Here is an 18,783-nt window from a genome sequence, read left to right as displayed (position 1 = left end):
CACAAACTAACAGTTTAGTATAATTAAAATGCGTATATATCCTATACTAACCTATTATAATGCACAGCAGAAGATAGTTAGGCTATAATAATTAGACTAAAAAAAAAATAATATTGCTTCTTTTAGGGAAAGGGTGAATGGCAGCTGGAGAAACACCAAAAACATTTAATGTTCCATAACTAGAGAAAAAAAAAAGGTGAAAGCAAAAATATCCAAAGGAAAATAGATTACTAAGAACAAAGACAAAATATAATTTGGGCAAACCAGATGATTCATTTATAAAAAATGTTAAAAATCCTCAAATTAATTAAATATATAACGATTCTGGGACCTTAGACAAAAAAAGTCAATAAAAACAAACAAGAACATGCACATCATGATCAAGCCAAGCATAGTGCTGTACATGTTTGTCAACATCAGTACCAAATTACTTTTACTCACCAGCAAAGGGTACTTTACTTTAAAATGGCAAATTAAGGATCACACTAGTACTCAAATGCTCATCTATGGCACTAAATTACCCTCATAAAGCAGGGTTGAACCGAATCAAATACCAAACTATGCTATTTTGTTGGGGGGGGGGGGGGTTATAAACCAATCAATTACAATTTCTGCTTAAGGTAGAAGATATGCCCTAAATAAAAGATTTAGCCCAAAAGAATCATTTCACTTTTCCCCATATATTTTTTGCACTTTTATGCAATTGTGTTTATATATGGCCAGAATAGCCAAAGATTAAACCTGTATTCGATTTAACAGTCACTTATTATAATGCATCCTGTCAAATATATGGTACATGTACAGACAAAAACTCACACAGATGTATTAGCAAAGTTAAATACAATTTCTATATACCATCCCCACATCACATAGATTACTAAAACCACATTCTAGGGACACACTTTAGGAATGTATAAAGGTTTCCAAATGTTTCCAAAGTGCTGACTGCCTGAAAGTGATCAGTCATATCATGAACCCTCCCTCTACAATCGCCAGCAATAATGTGCAAAATATATCTCCTGTAAATACATCCCCCTCCCCGGCAGGGCGATGACTCTGCACGATCGCGGGGTGCTGGAAAACAATATTATTCAGCCAGGACCGGGGAATCGCCCAGGTAACCACTTAACTGCCAGGCACAATGTAGTATCCCTGCCAGTATAGAGATTACATGGAGTTAGATGTGACCGACCTCAATTCATACCCTGGTAGCCAGAAATATGGCGAGAGTACAGCGTGCTTGGCTGGCTTTGATAGGCACAATGATTCTGTTTGTGCGATCTCCAAAACCTAGAGCCTTCCTCCCTCTGAGCGACCGCCCCCCTTTATTCCATATACATGTCGCTCTATGGGACCCCCTGATCACACCAATTCCCCTCACTACTGCAAATGGTTAAGTCTAATTCAGTGCTAGTAACTAACCTCTGTGACTTCACTGCTCGTGCATGTAATAGATGAGGCTCTTGTGTGGAGAGATTAGATCGACTCTATGCAGATGCAGAATAAGAAGCTACATATACAATCACGGGATGGGACTGATATGGTGGGTGGAAAAAATAATCAACTAAGTGTAATAATTTTCAGCAAACAACTTTAATATGGACTATGTGGCAACTAACCTTAACTAGCCATAATCCCATATCAGTCCTGTACACCCACCCACAGCACTAAACAGTTTATAATGTTTACTAATAATCCATGTAAAGCAACTACGACACTTGGCTAAGTGACAGTCACTGATGGGTCACTAATGTGGATGCAGATAAACAGAGCTGTATCTTATCTACAGAGGGTAGCGTTTACTGCTACAATGATGCAGATTCTCCAGTCTGGTGACACATTACCCCAGGGTGATTATGCAGAGAGCAATTACAGTGACCATCCGCAGATGCTAGAGACACAAGGCAGAAGCAGCTATTATGCAAAGTGTTGTATCATGATGGGAAAAGGGGTAGGGATGCCATGTACCTTCCATCTCCATGTCCTCGGGCTCACTGAGCTGCTGCTCCCCGGGTTTCTGCTGCTGCTGCTGATGGTGGTTCATATCTCTAGGTTCGGCCTCCAAGGCCTCGATCAATTCTGCTCGCTGCGCCGGCTTAGATTTGGGCTGTGGGCCCGGCTGGATTGGGGCGGAGAGCGGCCTCGGCAGGGCCTGCGCAGCGGCTGCAGCCTGGGCCTTTCCCGCTGGCGGTTGCAGATGTGCTGGAGGGAGAGCAGAGGGGGCCGGCGGCAGAGACACGCGAACGTATTTGCTCGCTATTCGCCCAATTTCGGCGCCTTTAAAGGGTAGGCGCAGGGGGGATGCGTCTCCCCGGGGGCCCTCAACGGCTGCCGGTGTAGAGAGACCTGCTGACACCCACCCGGTGACACTCGCTGCACGGAGCCAGGCGGGTCCGGGGAACCGTTACTGGGCCTTGCAGCTCCGGGCCGCTGGGAGCTCGTGTGCTGCTCTCAGGTTTCCTCCCCTTGCTCATTGGTTGGACAGCACAGCCGGTGCAGCGGGAGCTCTGCGGCCTGACACTTTCCTAGCCCCCGCGTCCCAATCTACTCAACGCTTCATCTACCCCGCTGCACGCACACGGTCGTCCCCTTCCCCGTTTCTATTCCGTCTGGAGGACGGGAGCAGCCAATGTCACGGAACCCCCTCCTCTGTCCCCTTTCTGCCTTTGCTCTTTTCCTCTCTGTGCTGGCCGCCTGTTCAGCCTGTGTGTGGAGACGCCAGGCTCTCAAAATGGCGGCTCAGTGAAATGTCACATCCGCATGGGGCAGCGTGATAGAGGGAGGGGGAGAGGGGAGGGAGGAAGAGATAATCAAAGCGTGAGAGCACCACAGCCCTCCTCTATAACACTGTTCATCAAACACCTCCCTGCTGCCCAGGGCTTCCATATTACTCTGTCTGTATTATGTCGGGACTCGGAATCCTCACATTCTATGTGATGTTATGTCGGGATTCGAAATCTTTACATTAACTGTATTGTTATGTCGGGACCCGGAGTCTGTACATTTAAAGTATTGTTATGTCGGGACTCGGGAGTCTTTACAGAAGATTTACATCACTTCTGAAATAAATGGTATGCTGTTCATGGGAACGCTGAACTTTAGTATGTCATATGTTTAATTAATCTGTCCATAAACAGTCTATGGGCTAGATTTACTAAGATGCGGGTTTGAAAAAGTGGGTATGTTGCCTATAGCAACCAATCAGATTCTAGCTTTCATTGTGTAGAAAGCGCTAAATAAATGAAAGCTAGAATCTGATTGGTTGCTATAGGCAACATCCCCATTTTTTTTTCAAACCCGCAGTTTAGTAAATCTAGACCATAGACTGTTTATGGACAGATTAATTAAACATATGACATACTAAAGTTCAGCGTTCCCCATGAACAGCCTACCATTTTTTTCAGAAGTGATGTACATCTTCTGTAAAGACTCCCGTGTCCTGACATAACAATACTTTAAATGTACAGACTCCGAGTCCCGACATAACAATACAGTTAATGTAAAGATTTCGAATCCCGACATAACATCACATAGAATGTGAGGACTCCGAGTCCCGACATAATACAAACAGAGGAATATGGAAGCCCTGTATTCGCCGACGTGGGATTTGTGGTGATCAGCTGCAATTAGTGTAGGATATGTGGGAGCCGTCAGGGTAGCGGGGAACACAATCCTACATGTTATATTTTCAGCATGCTAAAGTGGCAGTAGTGCTATCCACTTGCCATTGAGCATACATTATACCAATTTGTATTTAGTAGTTTGATATAAACTTTCAATTCATTGCCACAGTTTGTTGCATTGTTTGAAAAGGATGAACAAATGCCGATTGTCACTTTCTTTGCTATCCTTAAAAACCAAATGTAGCTATATCGGTCAGGCTAAATAGGGCTATTACTGTATCTTAACTTTAGCCGTTTTTTTTGCCTAATTATAGTGCTATTTTTAATGCAACATTAAAAGAGCCAGAAAGTCCGAAAATACAGATGTCCTCTTACTAAAGAACAGGTTAGACCAGTGGTTCCAAACTTTTGCAGTTTGCGGCACCCCTAGAGTCTCCATAATTTTTTTAAGGCACCCCTCCAAAATAATTACAGAGCAGTCCCGTTTTATAAGTAGTCAAAAAACGTAATAAGTATTTAGGTCAGGACAGAAATACCTGTTTAGTTGCATGCAAAAATAATACACATAAATTCAAGGGAAAAGAATATTTTTATATTTTTTTTTCAATTATATTTCTGTCAAACAATAATTTACAGCTAACACACTGTGCCCCCTGCATCCACATACCCTGTGCCCCCTGCATCCACACACTCTGCCCCCTCTGCATCCACACACTCTGCCCCCTCTGCATCCTTTCTGCCACCTCTGCATCCGCGCTCTGCATCCTCGCTCTGTCCACAAACAAACAGAAAAACCTTACCAATCATTCGGTGCCAGGGACCCAGCATCCCCTCTCCTGCCGCTTTTCACTGAATATGTCGGCCGTGATGAATACACACCCGACACTTAGTGAGAAGCGAAGAGGGAGGAGGATACTAGGTCTTGGGCGCCGCCGGATTGGTAAGTATTTTTTTTCCTCTTCCAGTCCACGGCACCCCTGTGACAGCACCGCGGCACCCCTGGGAGCTGCGGCGCACAGTTTGGGAACCTAGGGGTTAGACCCATTTACACATCTATGCCACTGTGATACTAATGGAATGGGTAGTTTATTAAACAACCATGGCTAATTCTACTCTTTCTTTAGTCCTGTGTATCATTTCCCCATGATGTCCTACAACCTGAGATGCAACTACCCACCTTTCACCTAACCTCTTTATGCTTTGTAATATAAAGTAGTCTGTAAAACAATCTATTGTTATCCAAGTACAGTCATGGCCAAAAGTTTTGAGAATGAGACAGATATTATTTTTCACAAAGTCTGCTGCCTAAGTTTTTATGATGGCAATTTACATATACTCCAGAATGTCATGAAGAGTGATAAGATGAATTGCAAATAATTTCAAAGCTCCTCTTTGCCATGATAATGAACTTTATCCCAAAAATAACACTTCCACTGCACTTCAGCCCTGCCACAAAAGAACAAGTTGACATCAGGTCAGAGATTCTCTCGTTAACACAAGTGAGAGTGTTGACGAGGACAAGGCTGGAGATCACTCTGTCATGCTGATTGAGTTAGAATAACAGACTGGAATATTTAAAAGGAGTGTGGTGCTTGAAATCATTGTTCTTCCTCTGTTAACCATGGTTATATGCAAGGAAACACATGCCGTCATCATTGCTTTGTACAAAAAGGGCTCCACAGACAAGGATATTGCAGCTAGTAAGATTGCACCCAAATCAACCATTTATTGGATCATCAAGAACTTCAAGGAGAGAGGTTCAATAGTTATGAAGAAGGCTTCAGGGTGCACAAAAACGTCCAGCAAGTGCCAGGACCATCTCCTAAATTTGATTCAGCTGCGGGATCGCAGCTGAATCAACAGGTGTGAGTGCATGTGCATGCACAGTGAGGCAAAGACTTTGGAGGATGACCTGGTGTCAAGAAGGTCAGCAAAGAAGACACTTCTCTCCAGGAAAAACATCAGGGACAGACTGATATTCTGCAAAAGGTGCAGGGATTGGACTGCTGAGGACTGGGGTAAATTCATTTTCTCTGATGAATCCCCTTTCAGATTGTTTGGGGCATCTGGAAAAACACTTGTCCGGAGAAGGAAAGGTGAGCGCTACTATCAGTCCTGTGTCATGCCAACAGTAAAGCATCCTGAGACCATTCATGTGTGGGGTTGCTTCTCAGCTAAGGCAGTGGGCTCACTCACAGTTTTGCCTAAGAACACAGCCATGAACAAAGAATGGTACTAAAACATCCTCCAAGAGCACCTTCTCCCAACCATCCTCCTAACACTTCAAATGGCCAAAGAGGAATGTATAAGATTTGTTATGTAGCTATTCTTTCTTCAAATGTTCAAACATCAGAGCAGACTCAAAATACAAACACAGTTAGCTGTCAGTGGCACCCACGTTTAACGTCAAGGAAAAAGTGGGGAAATTTGTTTTAAGTTAAGGAACTACTGATCCTAATGCTAATACATGCAGGCCATTCACACATGCATACTAGCAAAACAGATAAACTGGCATGTATCCATGCTGCTTTTTTTCTGTGTGCTGTCTGTTTTGCTAAAATGCATGTGTGAACATCATATATGTATATTCAGCGCCATCAGGGGCGTACAGCCGGTACAGTTGTGGGGGACTTGGACAGACCTCTCTGTCTGGGCCCCTACTCTGTCCACCTGACGCCTGTCCTTCCTCGATGCTGCGGCTCCCAGTCACTGATAAGCTAAGTGCACGTGGCGTGGCGACGTCATCACTGTGCGTCGCGCTCCCATTTACTGTGATATGGAAGGGGGTGAGCAGAGCATTTACTGTGATATCGGAGGGAAGGGGGAGCGGAGCATGTAATATGAGGGAGGAGCAGAGCATGTAATGTGATGGGGGGGTACAGCATGTAATATGAGGGGGGAGCAGAGCATGTAATGTGATGGGGGGGTACAGCATGTAATATGCGGGAGGAGCAGAGCATGTAATATGAGGGAGGAGCAGAGCATGTAATGTGATGGGGGGGTACAGCATGTAATGTGATGGGGGGTACAGCATGTAATATGAGGGAGGAGCAGAGCATGTAATATGAGGGAGGAGCAGAGCATGTAATGTGATGGGGGGTACAGCATGTAATATGAGGGAGGAGCAGAGCATGTAATATGAGGGAGGAGCAGAGCCTGTGATGGGGGGGTACAGCATGTAATGTGAGGGAGGAGCAGAGCATGTAATGTGATGGGGGGTACAGCATGTAATATGAGGGAGGAGCAGAGCATGTGATGGGGGTACAGCATGTAATATGAGGGAGGAGCAGAGCATGTAATGTGATGGGGGGGTACAGCATGTAATATGAGGGAGAAGCAGAGCATGTAATGTGATGGGGGGGTACAGCATGTAATATGAGGGGGAGCAGAGCATGTAATGTGATGGGGAGGTACAGCATGTAATATGAGGGGGGAGCAGAGCATGTAATGTGATGGGGGGGTACAGCATGTAATATAAGGGAGGAGCAGAGCATGTAATGTGATGGGGGGGTACAGCATGTAATATGAGGGGGGTAGAGCATGTAATGTGATGGGGGGGTAGAGCATGTAAGGTGATAAAGGAGATATTTACTGTGATAAGGGAGGGGGCTGGCAAATTTTATCCTGGGGAGCAAGACTCGACTCAACTGCCTATTAGGAACAATTTAAAGGGTACAAAATGCAGGTGAACCTGTGACCCAGCCCAGGGTAGCCCACAATGGGACCTACCCGGGGGGCAGGGATGGGGGGACCCTGCTAGATTAATTAGTCCTGGGCCCCAGTTTTTGATTGCAGCCCTGCAAATACTAGTATAAGGACAGTGATCTGTGTGTGTTCTGTGGGGAACCTGGAAAAAGTGCGATTCCCTAGCCTCACTGAGTGTCAAACATCACTGGAAACTTATTTTACATTTAATCTGTCCGCATAGTATATTTTTTATTTAATTTTCAAGGAGGTGCACCTATATATTTATTTAGTAATTCACACACAAAAAAGTAAGAAACAGGAGTATATTTTTGTGCAGCACTCTGGAATATGTAATACTATAAAATAAAATAATTCTTTATTATGAACTAATTTAAAATTAAGTATCCTCCCTGATTACATGGACACTAGCAAAACATTGTTTTAAAAACAAATTAAAATCCATACAAACATGCTTTTGTGAAACAATGTGAAAACTAGAATAAAAATGCAGTATTAACTGCAATGCCTGTATTAACCTTACATATGCTTAATAGAGTCCAATGTTCATAGCTTTAAGGCTCAATAAGTTAATATAACTACTTGTGGAGACTTGAAGCCAAAATATAAGTTTTGGAGTCCTTATTAAGAATATTTAAAATCAATACAGGCATTGCAGTTAGTACTCCAATTTTATTTTAATTAACCTATTAATGTCAGACCCATTTCTCCTACCAGTCTTCCACATTGCAGGAAACATCCGTGTGGGTCTCACTGTCCCAGCTACAGCCTCAGCAGCCCCAGCACAGCAATAGGCAGCCTCAGTGACTGCAAAGACCTCTTCACTGCCAGGACCTCCCCCTTCATGTCGGGCTGGTCTGGCATAGATAAAAATTCTAACTCCCGTCGCCCCCTGCTGGTTGTTAAAAAAAAAAAAAAGGAATGAAGACAACTAAATAAAAAAAACATAGACACATCTGACTGCCTCCAGCTGGCCTCTTTAGACCACTGGCTCTATGGCCAATCCGCCCCTGCCATTGAGAACTTGTGGTCAATCCTGAAGAGGCAGGTGGACAAACAAAAACCCACGAATTCTGACAAACTCCAAGCATTGATTAGGCAAGAATGAGCGGCTATCAGTCAGTATGTGGCCCAGAAGTTGATTGACAGCATGCCAGGGCGAATTGCAGAAGTCTTCAAAAGAAGGATGAACACTGCAAATATTGACTCTTTGCATAAACTTAATGTAATTGTCAATAAAAAACCTTTGACACTTATGAAATGCTTGTAATTTTACTTTAGTATACCATAGCAACATCAGACAAAAAGGTCTAAAAACACTGAAGCAGCAAACTTTGTGAAAACCAATAGTTGTGTCATTCTCAAAACTTTTGGCCATAACTGTACTTCTTGGTTACTGGCATTTAATATAAAGGAGAGAAAGAAAAAAGATTTAATGTGTATTCATTTAACTTTTTTGATACTACAGGAGTTGTACATATTTTATGTACCATGTGTTTACACCATTTTTTACATTTTGATCTTTTAGTTTTGCCGAAAATAACTTTTTGGCCCACTCAAGCATATAATTTTAAACCACAAAAATGGTTTTGAGAATTTACCATTATGGTTCACAACTGAGCCCATTTGTCAACTTTTGGTACATTTTGGTACTAAAATTATTAGGCGCGAGAACATTTCTATTCAATTGGCAATTTATCAAAAGAAACATTTCAACTGATAGCAACATATATATTCATGAACTTCACTGAAGCACCTTGTTTGGCCATTCCATAAATTAAAATACATCTGATTGCTATCAGATTACACACATTGGCAATGTAATAAACACAATCTTGAATTCATATACTACATGCTATTAATCTTTCTGAAAAAATATTAAAAACTTTGAGATTCAATCATTCTAACCGTACAAGTTCATTAGCTGTGCTTGGGGTGTAAACGTGCACTTTAATACCCGATTTTCATTGACATTTCACATTTTGTAAATGCTTCTTTTTTTAGATAAAAATATAATGTGCAACAGCAATGTTTCATAGGGAATAGAGGAAACAGATTTGGGCATACAGAGAAAATCCTGTGCTAAATATGTACCCCAGGGGAAGTTGAGCATAATTATTGCAATTTACAAACCTTATTGTGAGTAGTAGATATAGTAGAGAGAGATAAAGCAATTATGGTTGAAAAGTTCAAGAGATCTGAAAACCAGGTGCTCTACCACAAACAACTTTATTGACAGCCTGTCATGGTAACAATGTAGCAGTTTATCCAGACACAGCAGGCAGAAAAGAGACATTAGATGAGGTGTTCAGGTCAATCACAACTGCATCTCCAACTGTATGCAGCCAGATGGGGGGAATCATGGGCCAATAGAAAGCTGCAAGTCCTCTGCTATTGGTTCACACAGTCTCACTACAGTTTTGCAGCCAATTAGTTTATGTTACCTGAGTCCTGGGAAGTCACCCCATCTGCCCCAATTATTATCCGCCACTACTCTGTTGTGGAGATAAGAGGGTCAGCCCTGTATCTGTTGCCGACAAGGGGCCTGATTCATTAAGGATTTTAACTTAAGAAGTTTCTTATTTAAGTCTCCTGGACAAAACCATGTTACAATGCAAGGGGTGCAAACTAGTTTTCTATTTTGCACATAAGTTATACACTAAGCAGGGCCGTCTTTCCCATTGGGCACAATGGGCAGGTGCCCGGGGGCCCTGCAGCCCAGGGGGGCCCGTCAGAGGCAGCGCAAGAGAAAAAAAAAAAACAGAAAAAAAACAAAACAAATGAAAATACTTACCTTGCGGTCAGCTGGCAATCCGGCTCCCTCCATGGTCTCGGGACGGAGGAGGAGACCATGGAGGGAGTCGGATCGCCAGCTGACCGCAAGGTAAGTATTTTCATCTTTTTTTTTTTCCAGGTTTTTTTTTTCTCTTGCGCTGCCTCTGACGGGCCCCCTGGGCTGCAGGGCCCATATATATAATAATTTTTATATTTATATATATCTTTTTGTATTCTATATATATATATATATATATATATATATATATATATATATGAGCTCCGGTGCACTGCTTTGCCCGGGGGCCCAAAATGTTGTTAAGAGGGCCCTGACGCTAAGGGATAGATTTACTAAGCTTTCTAGCTTTCATTTTGTAGAATGTACTAAATAAATGAAAGCTAGAATCTGATTGGTTGCTATAGACAACATCCCCACTTTTTCAAACCCGCAGCTTAGTAAATCTAGCCCTAACTGTTTTTTCATGTAGCACATAAATACTTGATAGCTTATTTGTACACTGAAATTTAAAGTTGATATTTGTGTGCTACATGAAAAAAGAGTCAGTATTTAACTTATGTGCAAAACAGAATGCCAATTTGCACCCCTTGTATTTTAACATGGTTTTGTCCAGGAGACTGAAATAAGAACTTCTTAATTTAAGTACCTTAATGAATCAGGCCCAATGTGATAATCATATTTTATTGCTCATGAATTTTGAGTCACTAAGTGTCATTTGAAGCTCCTACTTTTGCACAAGTGCTGCTTGTTTTGCAGATAAATCCATTGATTTTCGCCCCAATATGTTGTCAAAAAAGTTTGCACCAGATAGAAGGGAGACTTGGGTGGATCGAAAGTTCCTTGGCACCTAATTTTGCCCTATGTTCCTCATCTTCTTCCTAGTAGTCATGCTGACATGTACCGTGGGAGCACATACAGTGCCTTATTCATTAAGGAACGTAAGTCCCATTACTTGCCATCTTTTGCATAAAATTGCTCTGCACCTGCCCAGAAACAGAATATGTGCATGCAATCAGGGCCATCTTTTCCATTGGGCACGATGGGCAGCTGCCCGGGGGTCTCATGGGCAAGGGGGCCCCATAGGCACAGCTCTTAATGAGAATAAATAATCCTGCAAAAGAAAAGAACCTGCAAAAAAAACCTACAAGGGTCACTGAGCAAGTACATCTATCTATCTCGATCTCTATATATCTATATCTATATCTGTATACATCTATATATCTATATCTAGGGGCCCCGGTGCACTGCTTTGCCCGGGGGCCCATAATGTTGTTAAGATGGCCCTGCATGCAATTCATCTTCGAGCGCAAATGACACTTTCGCATCCTAGAATTTGAACGAGTGGTACAGGGAATATAGTGGGCGTATGCATGTAGGCAACGTACAGTAAGGGTGTGCAAAGGTCAAGTGCACTGAGCATCTCTCAGATATGTGATTGTTAGCCGTACCACTTGCACAATCTACAGGACAGGTGTAAGTGCTGATTGATATTGTTGACGGTTGCATATGCATGCCAGAACATTTGATTGCAAGTAAGAGCAACTGTATACATGTATGTTGTGTACAGTAGACATTAATAACATCCTGATAAATGTATTTCTAGTAAATAAAAACAAAACAAAATTTATTAATGATTATATTATTAACAGGTGTCAGAGTATTTAATATTTGTACTTTTTTCAGGCATTCTGATGGGATTTGATATTTCACATATGCATTGGGCGTATCCTGCAGTGTTGTGTCTGTCTGCATAGGGGAAGTGCCCTATAGGCAGAGCGTACTTGCCAACTCTCTTGGATTGTCCGGGAGACTCCCGAAATCCGGGTCGGTCTCCTGGACTCCCGGGAGAGCAGGCAAGTCTCCCGTATCCTGCAATTTCCTGGACAAAATAACGCGATTAGCAGTGAATCGTGTCATTTTGGCCCCACCCTCGTGACAAAGTGGCAATTTTGTTGCGGGGGCGGGGCCAAAAGACAAGATTGACCGCGTCCCGCCCCCTTCAACCCTCTAGTCACGCCCCTCTCCCTGACTGCACTGCCTGAAAGTAGGCAAGTATGGCGTACTTATATACTTATATCTGTATTCAACTGGAAATGTTTCTTCAGGTCCGCTTGTATTTTAATAAGGGTGTATGTAATGTAACTTCCATCAGATGAAATAAAACGCAAATTGTGTTCACTTTGTGTTCCTTGATGAATCAGGCCCGTAGTGTCTGAAGTAGAGTTTCAATATCGTCCCCTCTACAGAGAAAGATGAATGAAAATATTGAGAATATGAATATGAAAACCCTCTTTTTATGATACAGGCCGTGTTTCTGCAATATGGACTGCAAAGGTGGGGAGGCCACTGGTGACACACAGATCAGGCGTGCACGCAGGGGTGGTTTCCTAGTCTCTGGAAACCCCTGTCCTGCCTGGTATGCCTGATGTTTTTTTTCTCTTTCTTTTTCCCCACCCGGTGCGGGTGGAGGAGGGGGGGACAAGCGCGGGAGGAGGTGGGGGCGACGATCAAACCATTGGTGGTCAGTGGCAGCAACAGGCAGCCAATCGTGAGGCTGCCTGTTGCTGATTGGCCTCAGACAGGAAGTACTCACTTCCTGTCTGAACAGGGAGGGGTGATGCAGCAGAAGAGCACTTAAAGGTAAGTGAGGGGTGCTGATGACAATGTTGTGTGTCTGTGTGTTGACAAGCGTGTAATGTGTGTGACGGCACAGGGGGCTTGTGGCAATATAGTGTGTGTGTGTGTGTGATGGCACGGGCTTGTGGCAATGCAGTGTGTGTGTGTGTGTAATGGCACAAGGGGCTTGTGGTAATGTAGTGTGTTTGATGGCACAGGAGGCTTGTGGAAATGTAATGTGTGTGTGTGATGGCATAAGGGGCTTGTAGCAATGTAGTGTGTGTGTGATGGCACAAGGGGCTTGTGGCAATGCAGTGCAGTGTCGGACTGGGGCATGAAGGGCCCACCGGGGGGACTGCAACGCTAGGGGCCCACGAGAAGGGGTGTGGCCAACCATGACAGAGGCGAGACCAGACACTAGAGGGGGAGTGGTCAGCCCACAAAGGACAGCTAGCACCATAGTGTAGTATATAAAGAATGCAGTGTCTGTATAAAGAGTACACAGTCTTGACCTGCACCTAAGATTGGGCAGAACAGTCACCAAAAATCGGGATTATCCCACTAGACCAGGCTTGGCTAAGCCTCAGCATGCTTTGCAAATATATAGCAGCCTATTGCTGGAAGGGTATGCTGGGACTTGCAGTTTCACAAAACCTGGAGTGCCACAGGTTAGCCAAGCCTGCACTAGACTCAGAACATTTGACAGACTGTCCTACCTATTCTTGTCACTTTTACCACCTGTGGCTGGGGGTTACTTTAGTTGCGGCTTGTCTGGATCCTGGAATGTTGAGGGCCCTATTTGGAAAAAATAATGGGTACATTTAGAAAATTCCAACCAGCCCCGGCATTAAATCAATAGGACCCACAATTAATACTTAGGCCTTCCTCCAGCCCCAACATTGAAGTAATAGTATTTCCATTTAATAAACCTATTTCCCTCCCTCCAGACAGCCCCTGCAATAAATTAATCACATTTACATATAATAAATATACCTATTTCCCGCAACCGTCACCGTTAAATAATTCATATCCACATTTAATAAATATACCTCATGCCCCTCAAACTCAGCCCCGCATTTAATTAATAGCACCCAAACCACCCCATCTTAAATTAATAGTCCCCACTATAAAATTAAATTGCCCCATATTCACCCTACAAAGAAAATAGCACCCATTATTTAGCCACCACCTACCACACACACATTACATTGCCACAAGCCCGTTGTGCCATCACACACACATTACTGTGCCCCTTCATCCCCATGCTGTGCCTCCTTATGATCACACTGAGCCCTCCATGCTGCTTTTGCTCCCCCCTTCATCACCCTGTGCCATGCTGCTTTTGCTCCCCCCTTCTCCTGGCCCCCCCTTCATCACCCTGTGCCTTGCTGCTTTTGCTCCCCCTTCTCCTGGCCCCCTTCACACTCTGCCATGCTGTCTGTACTCCCCCTTCACTCTCCCCAGTGGCGCACGCAGGGGGGGTTTCTGGGTCTCCAGAAAACCCCCCCCTCCGCTAACTAAGTGCCCACCATAGTGGCACTGTCCTATACAGTAGCCGCGGCGCTGTCAAAGAAGCGTCCGCCACGGACGCTTCTTTGACAGCGCCGCGGCTGCTGTATAGGACAGCGCTGCCGAAATGGAGCTGCTGCGCATGCACGGGCGCATGCGCAGCAGCTCTCTCATGTTTTTTGGGGGTTTTTTGGGTCAGGGGGTCCCCCCCCTGACAATCCTGCGTGTGCCCCTGCTGCCATGCTCCCCCTTCTCTCTGCCATGCTTCCCCTTCACTCTGCCATGCTACTTCTTCTGTGCCATGCTCCCCCTTCACTCTGCCATGCTCCCCCTTCTCTCTGCCATGCTCCCCCTTCACTTTGCCATGCTCCCCCTTCACTCTGCCATGCTCCTCCTTCTCTGTCATGCTCCCCCTTCTCTGCCATGCTCACCCTTCTTTCTGCCATGCTCCCCCTTCTCTGCCATGCTCCTCCTTCTGTGCCATGCTCTCCCTTCTCTCTGCCATGCTCTCCCTTCTCTCTGCCATGCTCCTCCTTCTCTCTGCCATGCTCCCCCTTCTCTATGCCATGCTCTCCTATTACTTACCTTTTCTATCTGATTCTTCCTTTTCCTCTCTTCTGTCTTGCCGGCACTCCTCACTGAACGTTGGGCGTGATGACGTCACGCCCGACATTCAGTGCGATCGGAGCCGGTGTCTAAACTTATAGGCACGCCCCCATGCATGCTGGTCACGCCCACTGGTGGTGTGTAGTGGAACCCCCCCCCCCTCCTCAAATCCTGCGTTTGCTGCTGCAGATTGTTGTTTAAGTGTAGACAGCCTTTTCCTCTCTAAAGTATTGGACTGCAAAAACATCATGGATTGCAAGAGCACGTAAACACAATTCTATAAATTGCAGAGCAGTTGATATGAATCAGAGAGGACATTAAACATAGTCACATTGCAGCTTAACCTGTCTGCAGATTTTGCAAATCTCATGTTGCTTTAATTAATGCTATTGAAGCTAAATAAGATTCAAACTTACTTTGGAGTTTACCAAAACAAACTGTGAGAGCAGAAACAGCTCTTAAAGCTGGAGAGATTATGTAAGAACAAACAGAATGCAATGTTTTCCTACAAGAAACTAGGCCATTTAAAAAATAACTGATCCATTTGGAAAAATGAGCAACACAGGAGAGTGGCAGAGTCACAATAGCGGAATCTGCAAAAAAAAAAAAAAAAGTCTGCTTATTTTCCTATTTTCATTTTCCGCTCATTCAGCTGTCATTTAAGAGAGGCTGCAAAACTCCCAATATGATTAACAGTTACATCATCAGTCCTGTGCTCTTTTTTAAATGACAGCTGAGAGAGCTGTCAGGTGAGTACAAGAAGAGAATAACACTGTGTGCTGGCTGTCATTGCTGCCCTTACTACTATACCAATTTGTTCTTATGCATGGGCACAGTGAAACACAGTGAAACACACACCAGCTCTGTAAACAACTGACATTTGTGCAATGAACACAAATTTAATCCTGGTAGTATTCAACAATGGTCATGGAGGAGCATCAGTAAATACTGATTTCTACTGAATCCATCCTATAGTTGACCTTTTTACTATGTATTTATGTACAGTAGTGGGCAAAAATATTGGCACTTTTGCAGTTTTTTAAACGAAATAACAATTTCAACTAAACATAAGTTGAAATTAGCAACAGTATGTGGTCTCCACAATTCTTTATTTTTTACAGAACTCTTATTTTTTTATTCTGAATTTGATACTGTACACATTTTTAAGTCAGAGAATTAAAATAAAAAATAAATAGCATTGACAAAATTATTGACACCCTAGACTTAATGTTTGGTGGCACATCCTTTGGTCAAAATAACTACAATCAACCTCTTGCTTTAGCGATGGATGAGCTTCCTGCATGCATCTCTACTGGCAGTTTTGCCTACTCTTCCTGTGCAAACTGCTCCAGTTCTCCCAGATATGAAGGTGTCTTCTCTCAACTGCTGTTTTCAGATCTCTTCACAGTTGTTCTATGGGATAAATCTGGACTTTGGTCACTTCAGAACAATCCAGTGTCTTGTCTTTAACCATTTCTGGGTGCTTTTCTAAGTGTAATTGGGATCATCATACTGCTGAAAACCCAGTAACCTTCAATAAACCCAGTTTTCTGACACTGGGATCAACATTGCGCTCCAAAATGGCTTGGTAATCTCTAGCTTTTATGGTGCCATGCATACGTTCAAGCACTCAGTGCCAGAGGCAGCGCAGCAAACCCAAAACATCACTGACACTTATCCATGTTTGTAGCTAGGTGTTCTTTTCTTTGAAAGCTTAATTTTGCTTTCTTTACACATAGGGATCGTGTGCTTTATCATAAAGCGCTAATTTGATCTCATCTTTTCCCTAGAAGGAATTTGCCTTGTTCCGATGTGTTTTGGAAAACTCAGGTGTGTTTTAGCTTTCTTATGTTTCTCAGCAGTGGTACCCTTCTGGGCCACCTCCCATATAACCCACTTTCATTGAGTTAACGATAGAAATATAGAATTTGATGGCAGATAAGAACCGCTTGGCCCATCTAGTCTGCTCTATTTTTTAGTATCCTATGGTAATCTCAAACCCTATTTGGTTCTTTAATGTTTGTAAGTATAGCTTTATGTCTATCCCAAGCATGTTTTAAATTGCTCTAATGTATTAGCCTCTACCAAAACTGATGGGAGGCTATTCCACGTATACACTACCCTTTCTGTGAAGTAGTTTTTCCTCACTTTTCCTCTAAACCCTACTACCCTCCATTTTCAGTACTTGTGTTCTAATATTTCTCTTCCTTTGAAAAACGTTTCCCTCCTGAATCTTGTTAAAACTCTTGATATATTTGAAAGTTTCCATCATGTCCCCCCTTTACCTTCTCTGCTTTAAATTATACATATTAAGATCTTGTAGTCTTTCTGGGTAAGTTTTGTGCTGTAGACCATGCACCATTATTATTTCTTTATTTCTTCTACAGATTCCTCTCCCTATGAAACCAAACATCTGACTTACCTTCCTCATTGCTTACCTGCCTTTAAGTCACCTAAATAGTGACTCTTAGGGGGGTATTCAATTGTTAGCGAGTTCCGCTAAATACTCGCGCTCTAAAAATATTACCGGTAATACGGTAATTTATTTGCTGGATTTCAGCTCGCAGCTCAGGGAGCTGCAAGCGGAAATCCAGCGAGATATTACCGTATTAACGGTAATATTTTTAGAGCGCGAGTATTAAGCGGATTGAATACCCCCCTTAGATTCCTTTCCTCTTCAGTAGTTTCCATTATAGTGCCATTAATACTATATTTAGCCTTTGGGTTTTTGAGACCCAACTGCATGATTTTGCATTTTTTGGCATTAAAGTATCTTGACCATTCCTCTAATCTACCTCGATCACTAATTATTAGTTTTACCCCTCCTGGGGGTAAATGTATCAAGCTGAGAGTTTTCTGGCGGGTTTGAAAAACCAATCAGAATCTAGCTATCATTTATTTAGTACTTTCTGCAAAATGACAGCTACAATCTGATTGGTTGCTATAGGCAACATCTCCACTTTTCAAACCCACCGGAAAACTCTCAGCTGGATACATTTACCCCCTGGTGTGTCTACCCTGTTGCATATCTTTGTGTCATCTGCAAAAAGGCATACGTTCCCTTTAATACCATTTGCAATGTCACCAATAAAGATATTAAAAAGCACTGGTCCAAGTACAAATCCTTGGTGTATTCCACTGGTAACCTTTCCCTCCTGTGAATGCACTCCATTTACTATAACTCTCTGTTTTCTATCCTGTAACCAAGTTCTTATCCATTCAACCATCTTCGAATCCAATCCCAAGCTTTCAGGTTATTTTAACAGTCTGCAATGTGGGATAGTGTCAAAAGCCTTACTGAAATCCAGATACGCTACATTTACGCCCCCCTCCCTTGATTTATTACTTTAGTCACCCAGTCAAAAAGTCAAGAAGATTTGTTTGACATGATCTCTCCCCAGTAAATCCATGATGTTTGGGATCCTGTAAGTTACTGGATATGAAATATTCTACATCTCTTTCTTTTAAGAGTGTTTCCATCAATTTTACTATGACTGATGTAAGGCTCACTGGTCTGTAGTTGCTCGCCTCTTCCTTGCTTCCACTTTTGTGCAGTGGGACTACATTTGCTCTTTTCCAGACCTTTGGAATTACTCCTGTAGCTAGTGACTGTGAATTAATACAGTCATACCTTCAGTCTTTTCTGTCTTTCTTTTCTCCATGCTCATTTCAGTATACACAGTGAAACAAGACAGGAGAATGAGTCATTGGGCTAGATTTACTAAACTGCGGGTTTGGAAAAGTGGAAATATTGCCTATAGCAACCAATAAAATCCTAGCTTTCATTTATTTAGTGCATTGTACAAAATGATAGCTAGAATCTGATCCACTTTTTCAAACCCGCTGTTTAGTGAATATACCCCCTTGTCTCCATTCAAGCTTGTTTAGTAAGTGATTTTTTTTTTATTGCAGTCACCTACTACTTACCAG

General features: G+C 43.1%; 1 protein-coding gene across 2 annotated transcripts in view; it reads right to left on the bottom strand.

Annotated features, from left to right (window-relative positions):
• USP7 (ubiquitin specific peptidase 7) overlaps positions 1 to 2,744 on the bottom strand; it is a 51,618-nt gene extending 48,874 nt beyond the window's left edge. Inside the window, exon 1 of one of the 2 annotated variants that reach the window (XM_075179828.1) lies at positions 1,969 to 2,744. In XM_075179828.1, the coding sequence (XP_075035929.1) occupies positions 1,969 to 2,044 (76 nt within the window). In that variant the 5' untranslated portion in view covers positions 2,045 to 2,744. The remainder of the gene's footprint in view (positions 1 to 1,968) is intronic. The other variant, XM_075179829.1, reaches the window with a different exon arrangement.
• Positions 2,745 to 18,783: the final 16,039 nt, after the last annotated feature.

This window comes from Mixophyes fleayi, chromosome 7 (genome assembly GCF_038048845.1).
Source record: "Mixophyes fleayi isolate aMixFle1 chromosome 7, aMixFle1.hap1, whole genome shotgun sequence".
In the NCBI taxonomy this organism is placed as follows: Eukaryota; Metazoa; Chordata; class Amphibia; order Anura; family Limnodynastidae; genus Mixophyes; species Mixophyes fleayi.
The sequence above is the reverse complement of the archived record's forward strand: the minus strand, read 5'-3'. Positions and strand labels throughout refer to the sequence as shown.